The following is a 17,880-nucleotide window of genomic DNA, read 5'->3' on the forward strand; positions in this document are numbered from 1 at the left end:
GGCTGACAACACTGCTCAGTCTCCATGCCCATTCCAGCATGGACTTCTCAGCTGCAACTGCCATCTAAGATGCTAGTCAGGGTGGCGATTCTTACAATGTGGAAACCTGTCTACCAGGAATTGAACTGAAACTACTAAACCTGTTTTATCGAGGCAACCAAAAAGTCATTAGAATCTTAAGCTGCCAGCAACAAACTCCCACCACCACTCCAACTCAAAGGAGAGTGTCACCTTTGAAACAAAGCTTACAACATGAAGGAACAATTCTTAAAAACCCATTATGGTTTAAAAGCACACGACCATTGTGTCATACATTTATGTCATTTTGAAAAAAAATGTTTCAACCTAGCAAATATAGAAGAACTACAACCAACTAGAGAAACTGATGTGGGAAAAACTCTTAATATCCTACTTTTTTCAGAATGGCACTGAAAATTTCCCACTCTCTGGAAAACCATGATTTTATATCTTGTTTGGGGAGCAAGTATGTGAAACACTCAAATTGCAGGTCTAAAAATCAAACTATTTGTCTTTGTCAAACTACATGTTTTATGCTTTCCATCAGAGAATTGGACACTTCCTGCAAGAAGCACTTATCTTTTCCTAAGTTATTCAAATGATTATTTGCATTCTAATTGGCAGCTATATGCTATGTATGTTAACTAGTCAGAATAATCTTTTTCATCAGTGCTCAGTTTTTGTTAACCTAACACTATAATTATTTAACAGTTTTACTGATGTCACACTGCTTGCTACAAGTTCTTCCTAAAAGTGTGCAGAGAAATTCAATTCTTTTAGTGGCATTAAAATCCATGGTGTTGGTTTGACAGGATTGGCTCTTGGTAGGGTATGGAATGAAACAAGAATTAGAAGAACTCAGTTGGGCCTTTTTGTGTTTTGAGGTAGGAAAAAAAATCTTCAATCTAGTGTGTAGACAAAGGTGCTCACTAGGATTGCTATGGCAATGGAAAAAATATCCCCAGAAATATTGACTAACAAGGCTCAGATTTAGTGCCAACCTGATGTTCTGGAAGATCTCTCAGTGGGTATGCAGCTACCTGGGATAAATCCCAGGATGCAGCAGAAGGATTTGCCACAAACTGACCAAAGTTAATAGAAACTATGATATTAAATCCATGGACAATGCATCAAAAATGTAATCAACTGTCTTTGTAAAATAAGTGAAAATAAAGGCACTGGAGCCTAACCATGGGCATTACAGCATCCTAAGGAATTCTTACAGCAATTTGCAGAGTCAAAAGAAGTTTTCATTACTATATTTTTATCTCTTCAATTGCAAAATACACTGAGATCCCAGTAAGGGATCATCAAGAGAGCTTTCAAATGAATACTACAGTAACCATCTGACTTCATGAGACAGTACAAACACTGGTTTTTCATGTATGGAGTTATAAAAATTGTAGCCACACAAAATCTTGAATATGTCTAACATGTACTACAAAGACAGAAAAACAAGGAATGGATGACAGACAAGTGGTCTGATTTGAATGACTGGCTTCAAGCCAACTATCAAGCGTCCTCTATTCGGAATGAAAATTCTCTTTTGACTATTTGAGTTTTTGTGGGAATCAGCACTGGGAAATAATGAGTTGATAATTAAACCTCGCCTTGAGAATGCACAATTAATTTTTATGATTTTTGGCTTATCTGTCTTAGTCATGAGTAGTTCCTCTGAGGCCACATCATAAAGGTCACCTGACCCAGAAGACTATATATAGGCAACAATGCTGCAAATAAGAAAAAGCTACCTAAAATTCCAGGTGGTTTAGTTTATAACCAGCTCAACTCTGAACATTCTTACTCATGGCTCGGGTGTATAGAAGTGCTTAGAGCACTTTTATGAAGAGGCTCATGTCCAACCGTAGCCCTAATTACTCAGAATCACACAAACTGTGGTTGTGTTGGTATTCAGACTTCAGTCAGTGTAACAATTAACTGCCATCCCAGTGCACTGATGGAATGCCCTCCCCACAACGATAAGCATGAAGATGAGACATACCTGGCTGGTGTTCACATATGACCCATAGGGTTGGTAGTTTCACTAAGCCCAGGGTGGCTTCCTGGGTGTGGTGTTGGTGGCTCTGCCGATACGGCAGAAACTTTTTCTTCTTCCCTTCTCTTAAGGCAGGCTGCTTTGGGGTTTAGGTTCCTCTCTGTCACAGGAGAGAAAACAGCCCTTAACATCCTAGGTACTGCTATCAAGTGTAGGCATTTCAAATATTTGCACTTAGGCAAAGTACTGAAGAAACCTATCCATTTTGCACAGCTTCCATTTACTGTAGTATCTCAACAAGAGGGTCTGATTTTTGAGAATAGGATGCTGAAGATTAAGTGCTTAGTGGGATTTTCAAAAGTTCTTTTTAATAGGACTTAACCACCTAGGTGCTTTTGAAAATTCCAGTGGGCACCAATCTGTATTTTTAGGTACCTGAACATCTTTGAAAATGTGATCTTTTGTTACCACAGAAATTTGCTAAGCTGGAAACCTGCAGAAAAGATGCACTTTGGAGTTTCCAGTTTCCTTATACACAAACTCATGAGATTCTGTCCCTGTGCTGAAAACAGGCCAGTGAGGACAATGTCATTCATTTTGCTGGACAATTACCAAGTTACTCTGACTTTTTGTTGGCCTCCAGTAATGGCAGGTAAAACTGGCTTAGTGGTGCCCCTTACTCTCCTTCCATAGTCCTCAAGCTACACACAGTGAGTCAGTTTTCAGAATCCAGCAATGTATCCTTGCTCTTCATAAACCTCCCATGTAACTTTGGCAAGTCAAACTGAGTTCCTTGGCTACTACATCTGGAAAATGGGCCTGTACACATTTCTGCTAAGACAGAAAAGCAGTCCAGAAGCACTTTAAAGACTAACAAAACAATTTATTAGGTAGCAAGCTTTTGTGGGATAGACCCACTTCTTCAAACCATAGCCATACCAGAACAGACTATGGTATGGCTATGGTCTGAAGAAGTGGCTCTATCCCACAGAAGTTCACCGCCTAATAAATTATTGCGTTAGTCTTTAAAGTGCTACTGGACTGCTTTTTTGTTTTGATAGAACATAGACTAACACAGCTACCTCTCTGTTACTACTAAGACACGTGAATGTCTGGATGGGCCATAGAGGGTGAGGAGTAATTTTACTATATTTCCTCTCTCTTTAAACTGTCAACTTTTGCCAGTTTGTACTTGACAAGAATATTCACCCATGTCCTCCCTTCCCCTCTCCAACCCCAGTAAGCTTCGCTGACAGAATTGGGTCTAGCTTCTCAAATCAGGGCATTTCCTTAAATGTTTTACTTTTCCTGTTCTTGAAAACTGCCCCTTCCATGAGCCAAGGTAAAATATAAAAGAACCTTTAATGTTTTAAATTTTGTGCCATAGTACAATACCACTGGAAAAAGGGACAAAAAGAATTATTAGATGTGGTCACTTTAAAAAGGGAGTTATTTTGTAATTTAATTAATATTTTCAGAAAGTGTTCTACTTGGCAATGAACTTTAACCAAAAATCTGAAACCTAAGGATTTCCCGCTTTTTGGGGTACTGAGTAAAAATAAAAAAGTCACAAATAACAAGCAGTCATTTAGCACCTTAAAGACTAATGAATTTATTTCATTAGGTTACGAGCTTTCATGGGTAAGACCCACTTCATCAGAGCTGGACAGTGGATACCACTGAAAACAACTACAGCCATTTTATAATGTACCACCCAGAACTGCAAACCCAGCACTGGAATCTTTATCACCTTGCTCCTTGCTTATTGACTATCACTGAAGAACTAGTTGATCATCAGCTACAGAAATGACCTTTTGTTGTTTATAATTCAAAACCTGACAGTTGCAGGCAATGTAATGTGAACGCATTGCACCTGATTCTATTTCTGTTAAAAACTCCAACAGCAACAATGGGCAGGACTGGGCCCCAAATTCCGGAGTGCACAAATTATTAACAACTTTGCATTAGAAGCCTTTTTGTTCCCTTCAAATGTAGTTGACCTGTGGAGGCTCACCTAAGTGGAAGTTTTGACAAGTGATGGCACACCATTAATTAGCTGGTAGGAAACAAAATTATATTAAGCTAACCTCAGGGTTTCAGAATAGTGTACTTTTTGCTTTGATTTGACTTGTAATCCCAAAAATTGTTTGATGAATTTTCTTCTTCTTTTATAGAAACAGTCTCCATTTACTTCATAGAAAACAACATTTTCCAGTACAGCACTATCTCCAGGTCCGAAGAGGGTGGTCTGCCCCAGAAAAGCTCATCACCTAATAAATTATTTTGTTCGTCTTTCAAGTGCTATATGACTGCTTGTTTTTTTTTTTGTTAGCATTTTTCAAGTAAAAGCATTTTTCGAAGACAGAGTTGCAAAGGGGCTGAAACTAGACTTCATAATGAAAGCTGGTTGCAACCCTAACCATAGGCACACTACTGACCTCCCTTAAAACTTGTTTATATGGTGTTCTCTGAAGGTAATTTAATTCCCTTAAAAGCTGTATCAACAAAACTATGCCTTAAAGTAAGATGTCAATTGACACAAAGTACTTATGCTCAGTGTCATCATTCATGCTGTCATTTCTAACACACGTTCTTCCAGTGATTGTTGTGATATACCATGCAAAATACCACTGAAGAAGGTAAAAATGAGGTGTAAGTTGCCAATGTAAGCAGCAAAGTACACTAGGTGTCATTAGAGATACGATATACTAAGCAAACATGAATGTTGACATCATCCACACCTGCAAGACATTTACACTCATATTGGAAATGCACGAAATGAGAATTACAATGAGGGACAGTTCATCCAGCCCAAAGGGAGAAAAAATAAGAACGCTCACCCAATTCTCCTATGCATCAACCTTACAGGGGAGACAGGTGGCACAGATGTCTGTTTCATCATTTCTTTGACATAAATTTAAAGGGAGCTTAGACATTAAAGGTCAACAGGAGCTCCATTAACACAGAAGTAGTGTTACCAAGAACTACATTTATTTGTCTACGTGACGCCTACAAGGGGCATCTAAAGGATGCCACAGATGCATTTTCTGGTAAGAATTCAGAAAAATATACATTGCAAAGACAGAAGTAAAGAAAAACCAATTACATTTGTCTAGTTGTTTTCCTTCACGTCAGATCAATTTACAAAGAACTCATTTTCTCACCTCCCAGTAGTGCATGATGGGTTTTTTTGTTTGGTTTTTTAGAAAACCTTGAATTGTGAATGACCCAAGAAAGGAGAATATATGGAAAATAAATTATAGAATTTTTAAACATTTTCTTGCATAAAGGATACAGTAAGTAGTTGAGATATGACTCACAGAAATACATATTACAATAAACAATTAAATCCAATCAATCTTACGTGCCTTTTACAGAAATGTGTAAGACTAACATTAAATTACAGACCTTTTCTTTTTTTGCTGAAATTTCCATACTGTTAAATGAACATATGTTGCAAATCAAAGCAGGACATTCCTCAATCTTTTTTTAATGAGTCTACTCTGGATGCATAATGAAGGAATGGCTAATTGCAACGGAGCAAACACAGGATCAAAGGCTCCTAAACCTATTTTATTTTGAACAGTCCCTTGCTTTCCCAAAATATGTTAACATTTCTACACGAAGGCAAACATGTTTCTAATAGATTGTACATCTGGTGAGTTGCTGTGTGTGTGTGAGAAGAAAAAATGCAAATGAAAAACATGATGCATGCAGTGAAAGGGTCTGCAAACTGTTGCCTGAGTAAAACAGCCCCCTAGTTGTGACAGCACAGTGGTAGATAGCCTACTAACCTCTGACTTGTTGCTCTAGACTGAGGATGACTGCCACAGCCTGGTGAAGAATAAGCAGTTTTGTCTGTGGTTTTTCACTCTTCAGGTGAAGTTGACACATACGGCCGAGTTCTTTAAATGCCTCATTAATATCTCGTACACGCAAGCGTTCTCTGGCATTATTTGCCATTCTCCTCTCTTTTTCTCTTTCTATCTTCTGTTCTGGGTTTAAGTCTTCATCTTCATTAGTACTGCTGGGGAAAAAAAACAAGGAAGATAAAAGTTATTTAGATATTCTGGAGGTCAGGATCTATTTTAACAACAGATATAAACATCACTAATGTTTCAGGTTAAAATATCCAAATTAAATCAAAATTTGACTCATTTTATGCTCAGACACCCATTTAACAGTGAAAGTTTATAAACGGTCTCTTCTGAAAAAGAGAACTGGATTCAAATTGGCACACGTAAAACTGATAAAATTGTATATATAATTTTATCAGTTTGTACATTGTGTGTGTATTATATATATATACACACATATATATTGCTGTCAGATTTTCATGAAAATATGCATCTCAGAGGCCTTTACACAGCTAATTAACTTTGGACTGAGCAAAATTCAAATATACAGCATCCATAGGCACCACACTCCAGAATAATAGAGCAAATTTTTGTCACTGGCTAACCCATGGTGCACACAGCAAACCTGCTGCCTACTCATTGATAGGTGGACTTCCCAGATTCAGGGATCATTTCAGTGATGCATAAATCATCTGTAATAAATATTATAGCTTTGTAACATCTCAGCTTCATTAAAAATTCATATTAAATATTTTTCAACTTAATACATTTTTGAAAAATATAGTTTTTTCCTATTACATTTATTTGTGCAGTTTTCAGCAAATGTTCCCCTTTTTTATCATCTATTGCAGAGCCAGTGGAAGTTCTGCAGCTAAGGACTTCCTTTATCTCTCCACTCCAAAATGTCATAACTATACAGCTGCACACGGTGTAGACAGGGCACGATTTACTTTAAAACTGTGTAAAAATAAGACTTCCCAATCTTCTGCTGTTTCCTCTGTAAATTATTAAAATGTTAATATGTAATAATACCATGTTCTGTAAAAATACCATATTCTGCCTACTGACATGTACATTACGTCAAGATTTTAAAACACAAATTGGTTGATACAGGACAAAAAGGAAGCTTTGAGACTGAATTGAGTAGATTCCTTTGCTGGTATACCAATAGCATACCTTGTTCTTCCTCTAGATGAAACTTTGATATCCTTTTGGGAGGATTCATCATCTGATTTCATGTCATCAGAGGAGGGAGGTTCATGTATATTTTCATCCTTCTCCTTATGTTCTGATTTTATTTCTGCTGGACCTATGGCCACGGACTGGCTCTGCAAGCCACTTGACAATGCTGCAAACAAACATGGCTCAACATAAATTACACCCAGGAGACGAGCTAGAAAATATTTTCTAAGTGAATTGCAAGTATCTACCTTATTTTTTATTAAAACAGCAAAAGGGGATGGGGCAAATAGAACAGGTGGCAAGCTTTGGAGAGGCCTGGTCAGAGTAAGAGATTCCCTGGTAAGGAAGGAGAGACAGGGATAGGCTGACAGTAATGGTGCAAGAGGACTGGAGGGAGAAGGAAGGGGGAGGATAATGAGAAGAACTGAACAGTGGCAGTGTGGCTATGAGAATGATTCCAAGGGCATATCATACTTGAATAGTGTGTTGGGGAGAGGGAAACAATTAAAAGGAGTGGCTGCCAAAGAACTGTAGGTCTGGCAGTAACACTGTAACCTCTTGATCTGTCCTATTAAACAGGGCACATGAGCACTTTCCTGGAAGAGAATCATTAACCTTACGATAAATACACTCTGGAATTTATAAGAAAACTTATTTGATGCTATACTTTGCAAAGTTAAGAGAGAAACACTTCATAGTTTTGTAATTACATCACTGAACTTGACCAAATTCACTACTGTTTGGTTTTAACTCTCACAGTTTGTGTCAACACTACCACCCACCTTCGAAGGGAGGATGGTAAGTAGGGTGTTGGGCGTTTATTAATGAAGTGCTGCTGTTGCATATACAGCACTTCATTAAGCAAACTCCCTCCACCGCAACTTCAAAGTTTTAAACTTTGAAGCGCCGGCTCGTGTCTAGCTGCGGCTCACCCGCCGGTGCTTCGAAGTGCCAGGGCAACTTCAAAGTCCCTTTACTCCTCATCATGTTGTTCCTCAGAGTAAAGGGACTTTGAAGTTGCCCCAACACTTCGAAGTACCAGCAGATGAGCCATGGCTAGACACGAGCCAGCAATTCGAAGTTTAAAACTTTGAAGTTGCTGTGGGGTGTGTGTGTGTGTGTGTGGGGAATTTGCTGAATGAAGTGCTGCATATGCAGCAGCAGCACTTCATTAATAAACTCCCAACACCCTACTTACCATCCTACCTTCGAAGGAGGGTGGTAGTGTAGACAAGCCCAAGATGTAACAAATGCAACTGTTACCATATCATTTCCTACGAAGAACCCTTCACTCTGGAAGTTGCTCCCCATCTTCTTGCTCCAAAATAACCTAATCTTGTCGACAGAGTATATTACAAGATCCTTTACTTACTATGACTCTTGGGAAGGGCTGATATGTTTGTAGATAACTGATGAATTTTTATGTTCCTGAATTCAAAGGACTAGCTGGTAGATTTATGCTCATATGGGGCTGATCCAGTTGAACTATGATCAAGCTTTAATCTGTTATGTATATTTAAATTAGAGGCAAGCATTAAGAGCCACGGTGTCCAACAACCTAGGCACTAGCCACATGCAGCTATTTGGCTAGTTCAGTGTGGCTAATTGGCTTAACGAATATATGTACAGAATAATGTGTCTAGTTCACTATAGCTTCAGAACTGGCTAGACACCACAAAGCTAGAGCTTTCAAGTATCCACACTCTAATTACAAATTGAAATGATTTACAGTATTGAACAAATCAGTTCTGTCCAATGTTAAGCACAAAACATAGATTTAATTCTCATACGCAGAGTGTGAGGCTCTGTGAAGATTACTCAGAATGTAGTGAAAAACATGTCATACTCCTCAGGAAAAACACCTGATAGAAAACAGTGGATTGCATTTCAGGAGTATTATTTGGCATACAATTTAGAGGTTTGGTGAAAACATATCAGCATGCAAAAGCTTGAGTTAAGATGAAGGCAGCTTCCCACAGAAGGAGAAATATACACCAGGTGTTAAGTGATATAGCTGATAGTGCAAAAAAAAGTAGAAAAGAAAGTACACAGTTATTGATCAAGACTCATGTATCAGGACTAGTAACAGCACAACCATTTGCAATCTAGCGCTGACAGAATAAGGAGGACAGGACATGATCTTCATGATGCTTTTGATCTCTATATATAGATATACTTAGTGCAGTAAACGAATCCTGCACATCAACTATGACACGCAAAACCCAAACAGTGCAGGCATGCTGGTGCATGAATTGCCTTCTTTTGTATGGCCTACTTTCCAAGCTAAGACTTGAGGAAACTTCCCAACCACATTTAAAAATCACATGTAACCAAAAATCAAATAGTAACCAAGCATTGCAAAAGAATTCTAGCCAGTTCACTTCAGCAGAAAAAATGGTGGCTGTGATGTGAGGTCTTGCATGGAATTTGGATCAGGGAGTGGCATGAAATGGTTATTCCTGAATTCCTGGAAAAACCTATAGCTTAGTGAAATTGGTAAATCAACAGAAATTAAGTTATATGTTATAAATTTACTTGCATCATCCAAGTTATCTATGTATTTATGCATATTTACCTAGATCTACAGCATTCGTGTCCCTGGGTTATGAAAAAGCCTAACTGAGAACTGAATAGTACAGAACAGTACGATTACCTCTGTAATTTTCTTGTGCTTTATGATTTAGTTCTGTGCTCTGACCGGACACTGCAGTGGGCAGAACTGAATGGTTGCTGTTGAGGCTGACACTTTCTTCCCGATGCGTTCCAGCCTAAAACAAAGAGAAGAAAACTATTTCCATCACCAATTTAATCTGAAGAAGTAGTCCACACTGTAAATTTACACTCAGAATTAATGTATAATATTGTGTGTTCCTACAATATCAATATCTTTACAGATGTTATGTTCTACAGTGTTAACACTTTTTAAAAAAAATCAAGAATTGTTTTGTAAAATAGACTGAAATGAGACATTAGTATTGTCATAGTACATAAGGAAGATTTTCTTTCATGTGAAATATTTGTAAATTGTTGCCTAGTCCTTTATATAGTAAATGAAGTGTTCTAAAATGTCATAGTTCATATATCCAGTGAACAAAATTGTACACATGCTTAAGTGGGTGCCTTGAATAATTGTTCAGCTGAGAAAAGATACAGCTGAAATGGACGACATATTGGACTTTACTACTGGATTTGGTCTCAGTTCCAGGCAGTGACCAAAAGCTGACTCTAATTATAGAAAAACCTAGCAAATTTTTCCATGTCATAACATGGAACAAGGATTTTTTCCCCGAGGCATAAGATTTGATTTCCACTGGATCTGCTTTCGTTTGTGTAGCTGTGAACTTTAACAGTCATCAAATTGTGTTCTTTAAATAAATTCTTACCAAATTAAGGGTCTTGCCTCATATGGCAAGGATTTTTTTAATCAATTCTTGTTTTATGAAATACAATTAAAGAATAACCCTATCTATTTTCACAATACCATTATACATGCTATAATTCTCCTTCTTTCCAGGCAAATATGGTACTATCTATCAGTCACATATGTGTTATTACATGAAAATTCCATTCCATTGTCCCTTTTTCAATCTCTACACTTTCTTAAAATGAGGTGTCTAAAACTTAATCTATTTCTAACAGCTATGTGCCTAAAGATGAAAAGTCATAAAAAAATTAATTCCAGTTTCACATGATCTTGGTAAATGATACTTAACACTTACGTATATGACTACAGGACATAGATATTTATATTCTACAGGCAAATTCATTAGGAAATTGCCACCCAGAAAGTAAAAGTCTTCATTGCTATCCATTTAAAAGTTTTTACCTTAAAAATATTTTAAAAATTTCTGAAGCAGAAATACAAGAGATGCCACCTGAGTCTAAAATCATATGGAAAACTGGTTTCTTATTGCTACTAATTTCTTTACACAAAAGCCTTAGAAAACATTTAAACATTTTAAAACTTAGCAAAAATCGTGCAATTAACAGTAATAATAATAAACAACAGTAACCTAAAAGGAGGAGATCAAGGATACTGTCATTTTTTTATTCTTAAAGCAATTGGCTACAGATGAGGCTTTTTATTGCAGTAGTAGCAAACATGTCAACTGGAAGATTAAGCCTTTAATTAAATAGGTTTATTGCCTGGAGTTACACATGAGAACCACTGTTTTTCAATAAATCCTTCAATCCTAGTAAACTGCTGAGCTTTGAATCCCTCTTGAGTAATTAATGCAGCTTTTACCTTTCATGTCTTAGTGTGGGTTTTACCCAGAGAGAGATAAATACCCTTATGCAAGTTTATCCTTTGTTTAATGTACGCTGCTTTCTGTGAGCTAACACACAGGAAGAAGAAAGGAATTTTTTTTTTTTTTAAAAAGTAAGCAAGCTAACTAATACCAGGTCATTCTAGTCTGTTATTTGTATCTATTGTTTTGTATCCAATAATCCATCATACAAAGCAAGATAGCTAGGCACTATTTACAGTGTATTTTATGGGAACATGCATTGTCTTTCATATGTACTAGTGTTTCTTTATGAGAAAAGTTCTACTGGATATACAGTCATCTAAATCTTGCTCATACTGTAGCCAATGCAAATTCTGTGACTGACTTCAGCAAGAGCACTGGCAGCCCCCAGCTCTGAAAATTCATCCTACAATAAAAAACAATCCTCCTCACCAAAGAGAGAATGTAAAACTCACTCTTTGAGGTGGTGGTGGGGGGGACTTTTTAATATCAGACTTTGCTATATTTTGTCCTGGAAATTGTCTTTTCTTCCTCCTCCTTCCCCCTCCCCCCAGCCTTTTCATTCTCTTAGTTATGCTTAATCCTAACACACGAGGGTGCTTTTATCTAAGCTATAGACATTGGATGTCTTTAGGGGCAAGTTAGCTCCAAAACCTGTTTGCAAAAATATCTTCAAGCAATGTGCAAACATATCGTAACAGCTGCCAGATTCGAGGCAACTTTTAAATCTAGGGATAATCTAAAAGTGACAGAACAACAGATCAATTCTGACAGATTCAGAAAACAGACTGGAAATACCAAAAGCTGAATTTAACACCATGTTTCACTTCCTAGCAATATAAGCTCACAAAACTGAAGTAAACAACTAAAAGTAGTAACATTTTTCCTGGAAGTATTTCATGTTATTAAACTGACCAGCACATCAAAAAGTTTGTTTATTTTACTCTCAAATATGTGGTGTAAACTAAATGCACTAGACAAATTTTAAATCAAGATTCAATGTCCTCCTAAAAGATATTGAAATTCTAAGGCCTGTGCTATAAAGGTTACAGAAGATGATCACAATGACCCCTTTTGGCCTGGGAACCTATGAAAAAAATCAACTGAATTTAACAGATCTTCCTGTGAGAGATGACAGTGGTACACAACTGTTTAAAACACAAGTTATCATGAACAATATAGGTAGGTGAACATGAACTGACTTTCCCTGAATTTAAATATACCCACCAAAAGTGCTTTAAATCCAATATAACAGCTTAATGTTATATGTTGTACTCTGCTTCTCTCTGTCACAGCTTTCATATTAACCACTCAAATCACCCTCACACACTTGAACACAGGAATTCTAACTGAAGGGCTAATCCTGTCAGAGTCTCCTAAAAGGTGTCCAATGCCTTAAATTCCCACTGACTTCTATACACATAGTTAATCAAAAAGCTTGGCCCCCCCTTAAGCAGATGTGAAAATTTTGCAGCCCCTTAACTTTACTTGGTAACTTAATCCTAATTCAAATGACTTCCGATTTTCATCTAATTGGCTCTTTTAATATTTCTTTGGGTTGTGTATGTGTGTGTTTTCCCTCTTTTTAGGGAATGCACACTACGGTCTTATTTTTATTAATAAACATTTTAAATACAGATCCTTTGTTAAGATTCTGGAATGTCCGCCCCCAACTCCCAAGAACTATTTCAATATTTTTTGCACTGCAACTATAGACACCAGTTACAAAAACGTATTTAAAATAATATCTTCCTAAGAAAACCAAAAGGACTTGCATTGCAGTGGAAGTGTTTTCCTGTAGTTGCACATGTATCACAAAGCATAAAACAAAAACAAACCCCAACCCCCTCATCCTGTTACGTCACACTACAGCAGAATGGGAATCGTTTGAAGCATGCAGTCTGGAATATTTCAGCATAATGAAGTTAGCAGAACTCTCTCTTTGTAACTTGATTCTTCTCACAAATGTTTCTCTTTTAATACCTGGAAAATTTAACTTTCACAGTCACTGTTGTCTCTTTTAACCCTTGCTCACCATATAACTCTAGCTTTTAGTCTAATCTTTGTACCACATAAGAATGGGACTGTCCACATGCACAACAGGTGTACAAATAGTTCTTTGTCTCAGTAGAGGGGCCTGTTCACTAAGGCCAGATAGGATGGCATTTTAATTGTTCATCTTATTAGCATACAGCTGACAGCCTGCTATTTGAGTAAGGAGGGCTGATCCTCATGCAATACTAGTCTAAATTTCAATAATTGTGAACGTTCCCTTCAAAATAAAAGTTAGATGCAAAACAGAAATGACATCATCTTGGCTTATGGATTCTTTTATATTACTGTGGAGGGACTTGTTTTCATTTAGTTTCACCAATGGGTTTAGCTCTTGTAACAGAAAAATTTTAAGTCTAATCAGTTGCTCCACAGTGAGAAGAACAAAACAACGGCAGATGATGAAAAAACCTGCACACAAGTAACTAGGTGAATGGATTCTAGATTTCATTCAGTCTAGCCTTTTAAACAAGAGGGCAGGGAACACTGATTACGTCAAGTACGTAATTTTAATCCACATCTTGATTATTTGTATATCCCAAGGCAATTCTCTTACTCTACTTTACTGAAAGATGTGCTCTATTTCAGTAACAGTGGGGCCAGCATTTCTAGTATAATGGATCTGCAGGATTTTTTTCCCCCAACCAAACAAATTGTTCTTCAACAATTTCATGTTTATTTTCCATTTTAATGTATTGAAGTCAATTGACTAACGTGCTTTAAGACTATATAGCTGAAAATCATTTTCACTTCTAGAAAAAAGCTGGGAAGCAACCAACCTAGAAAATAATACAGATATTTTAGGATTTTTAAAGTAGCTTCGGTATTCACGATGTATGGTACATACATTACTTTTTCTAAAAATCTACTCAAAGCACACTATCTACCACTATTTTCACTAGACTGCAAACCTCAAAAGCTCCCAAAACATGTTGAAATCCATGGGGTAAATATAGGGTTTAAAATGTTCTTTAAATTATTCACAAGATAAAGACTTCTTTTACTAAAATTTTTCCAAGTACAGGCATATTATGGGTAAAACTATTTAGCACATGCATGTAAACACTGACCACTTAAAGTTTCTCATAGTCAATAAAAATGAGTTTTCAAACTGATTTGGATGAACTGAATATGATTTATGAATTTAAATGGTGGGCCGTAGTAACTCTGGAAGGCTATGGGGAAAAGTAGACTTTCACGGAGTATGTTTGATGATATAATTAAAAAAAAAGGATTAGATTATTGTAAATGGGAAAGATTTAAAAAAATATGTAGGAAAATAAATCCATCTCCTGTTAAGTATAATTTTGCTTCACATGTTTCACTCTAAATATTAAATTTAAGCCATCAGGAGGTATAACTCACAAAAGCTGGGAATATGGGAAATGAGTCATAGTTATTTTTAAATCAGGCTCCAATCGTGGTAGAAATTTGGTCATAACGGTTTTTGAACAACATGATCTATCATTTTGGCCACAACCAAGATTTAAATCATGCAGTTGTTGAACTCAACAGACACACATGATGGGGCTTAGGAGTCAAAATTCCACAAGTTGGTCCATATAGTACAGTCTCTACAGAGTTGTAATGACATCTTCACCTGCTCTTTGGATATTTCTGTTGTACCTGGGAACAATGGAGTAAGCCAAGGATAGCTTGTCATCCTTAATTCATTTTCCTGGCTTTAATCATTTCATGCTGTGCCTTTCCCATTATATTACAGAGCAGTAAAGAGAAAACACACTCTAACTGGTTTGAATAAGAATCCAAGGAGTATTTCTTCCTTTTTACAAGGAAATATTACACAAAATAAAAAGCCCACTGCAGAGGTCATGCAGCAAACATAATATTTGATAACTTTTAGTGTTTAAAACATTTCACTGAATAAAAAAAAAAATCACAATAAGTATAATGGACAGATTTGCAAAAGAGATACCAAAGACATTCAGAAAGCAGGAAGTGAAGCCAACTGGAGTTTTAAAATAAACCTGGCTCAAAAATTAAGCAAATGTTAAAATAAAACCATGTCTGGGTACACTAATTACATCAAAAGGAGTTAAATTACTCATTTCCTAGCTTCTTCTGCCAAGATCATCATCTTCTAGGGAAATTTAATTTATTATTAAAGAGCTAAATGTCTTCTATTCAGATTTTACAAAAGATGAGGTTTCATTTACTGCTAAATCCTGATGAACATAATTATTTGGGCAGAGAAATACATTCTAAACCATAAAAACGTTATCTATATTGATTTCCTCCATTAACGTGCATTTTGTTGGCTGATAAAAGCTCAATACTTCCTTATGTTTTATGGAAGGTTTCTCCAAAAACATAACAAAGAGATATTTAGTTTCTAAACAAAAGCAAATAAAGACCCATTTCTTAAAACTCAGTACATACATCACATAAAACTCTCTCATTAGACTTCTACCTCCAATTTACTTGTGGACAGATACCATTTTAAAATGTTTCTTTTTTAAAAAAAAAGAAACAAAAAAACAACAATTTCCCAAATGAAGAGATTGTGGAAATTTGTGTCTATGGTCTTCCTATGTATGCATGGACTGTGTACATTTTGGTCACTATTGCATTACAGTGAAAGTTAAAAATGGTCAGTTATGTACCACTAAGCCCAGATGCCAATCTCTGCTATGCACATCTGCACAGGCTCCACCCTATGTATGACCTGCTGAATTTGCTTATTTCCAAGTAACATCAGAGGGCATACAATAGTTTGTTAGACCAACCATTTATTCCCCTCTTCATTATACACTTACTTTGGTGTAGCAAAGAAACAGATTTGGTCAAATGACATTTCAGTTTACCCAATTTTCAAGATAACTGAAAAGGGAAGACAGAGTGCTTTGGTGGAACTTTGGTTCATGCACTCAGGCAGCTCAGAATACAAAGCAAAGCACAACATAACACTTTCTTGTCCTCCTGCTCTAAATTAAGTTTGCTGCTTAATTTTTATTCTTTTGTTGTAGACAGAGGGATAGCAATTCTCAATCAAAAATAAAAGTGCAGTACAGTATTATAAAGTCAGTCTACAATCACCAGTATTTAAACAATTTAACAAGAATTCCTGGGGAGCTGGTTTACAACACTGCTTGGCCAGCAATTTTCCATTGGTGCATATTTTTTAAAAACTTGATAAAGCTTATCCTAGTCTAGTCTGGAACAGAATTTAAAAAAGCATTTCAATAAACTTTGGTATCATCTAGAGTTGACTAATGATCCCCAGTTTAGTGGGAACTTCAATATGACTTTGGTCTCTACATGGGGCCAAAGTTTGCTCTTGATTACACTAGATTTAAATCTCATGAGCAAAAGCTGCTCGCAATCCCTCTTTCCCTCTTTTAATCCCCATCCTTTTCTTTTCCAAGTGGTGAGTTTCTTACCTTCCACTCTATTGAAAGATACCTTCCACAACAGAGCAGGGAATTCTCCTGCTTTACACCGGTAGTCATATCCTTATGTATTATGATACACCCTGAGATGCTTTATGATGGAATCTGACATTTCAAAGAATGTGCTGATTATCTGAGCATCTTCAAGGTGGGTAAGACATCTCTCTGGCTCAACAGAAATCATGGACCAACCAGAACTCATACATACACAGAAACAGGAGATACACTAATCACATAAACAAATTCAGAGTGAAGAGAAAGAAGCTCAGATGGTTCTACACCTCAAAAGAGCAATTTCCTTTGCTAAAACAATCTTGTCACTGCAGTTTCACAGACACATTTTTTCAACTAACAGGGTTACAACTTTCCATCGTGATACTCAAGTTCAGTCTCTACATACGTGAGTATCATAAAATTCGCTTTTACAGCCTTCCTTAAGCATATGGGCAATATAAAGATGATCATTCTAATTTCAAAGTATTCATACACAACCTACTTCATTACTTAAAGCCTATTGTGAAATTATGTAAATACCTCAAGTTGCACATGCTGTCGAAAAATAAAACAAACATCACCCCCTCCCCGATTGCAGGAAAGTAACCGGGCTCTTTCAAGGTTTACTACACTGGCTCAGAAAATGAATATAAATGGCTATCTGACCTGTGAATGGAAAAGGCCTGGAACTAATTCTATTTTATAGAATACAAACCCTTCAGCAATTGGGGTACCTAATTATTTTGATGATAGGTGAGATTTTGCCTTGATCACACAGCTTTCATCTGTGAATCTGTTTTCTGACAGAAAATTTCACAGCATGTAACTGGTCTTTAAAATTATACTCTAAACATGCAAACACATGGCACACCAAAATAAGCATTTTTTTTTTTAAATTATTTTTTGTTTAAGATTTTGTGGGTGAGGGGAGGCTGAAGGAAACAAAATTATATAATCAGATTTCATTAGCTATATAGAGTAATGCTTTCAACATTCATTTCTGATCTACAAAGTTTAAATTCCATTTTCCTTAAAATGGCTCACATGCTTAAAAGAAACTTCAAAAGATGGACTGAATTATTTCACTCTTCTTATGGATTAATCTAAAACTGGTTTCCTCT

The 17,880-nt window shown here is 36.4% G+C and overlaps 1 protein-coding gene and 1 long non-coding RNA gene across 19 annotated transcripts in view; one reads left to right on the top strand and one right to left on the bottom strand.

Moving 5' to 3' along the window:
* Window positions 1–11,740, top strand: part of LOC142019413 (uncharacterized) — a 107,203-nt gene extending 95,463 nt beyond the window's left edge. The window contains exon 6 of the long non-coding RNA XR_012647069.1: window positions 9,738–11,740. This is a non-coding gene — a long non-coding RNA (uncharacterized LOC142019413). The remainder of the gene's footprint in view (window positions 1–9,737) is intronic.
* Window positions 1–17,880, bottom strand: part of TCF12 (transcription factor 12) — a 395,995-nt gene that overhangs the window by 2,891 nt on the left and 375,224 nt on the right. For 14 of the 18 annotated variants that reach the window (XM_075006241.1, XM_075006240.1, XM_075006244.1 and 11 more), the window contains 4 exons: window positions 9,707–9,821; window positions 7,048–7,219; window positions 5,809–6,041; window positions 2,021–2,174 (listed from right to left, as the gene is read on the bottom strand). In XM_075006241.1, the coding sequence (XP_074862342.1) occupies window positions 2,032–2,174; window positions 5,809–6,041; window positions 7,048–7,219; window positions 9,707–9,821 (663 nt within the window). In that variant the 3' untranslated portion in view covers window positions 2,021–2,031. The remainder of the gene's footprint in view (window positions 1–2,020; window positions 2,175–5,808; window positions 6,042–7,047; window positions 7,220–9,706; window positions 9,822–17,880) is intronic. The other 4 variants (XM_075006242.1, XM_075006258.1, XM_075006256.1 and 1 more) reach the window with 1 other exon arrangement.

Source organism: Carettochelys insculpta, chromosome 12 (assembly GCF_033958435.1).
Source record: "Carettochelys insculpta isolate YL-2023 chromosome 12, ASM3395843v1, whole genome shotgun sequence".
In the NCBI taxonomy this organism is placed as follows: Eukaryota; Metazoa; Chordata; order Testudines; family Carettochelyidae; genus Carettochelys; species Carettochelys insculpta.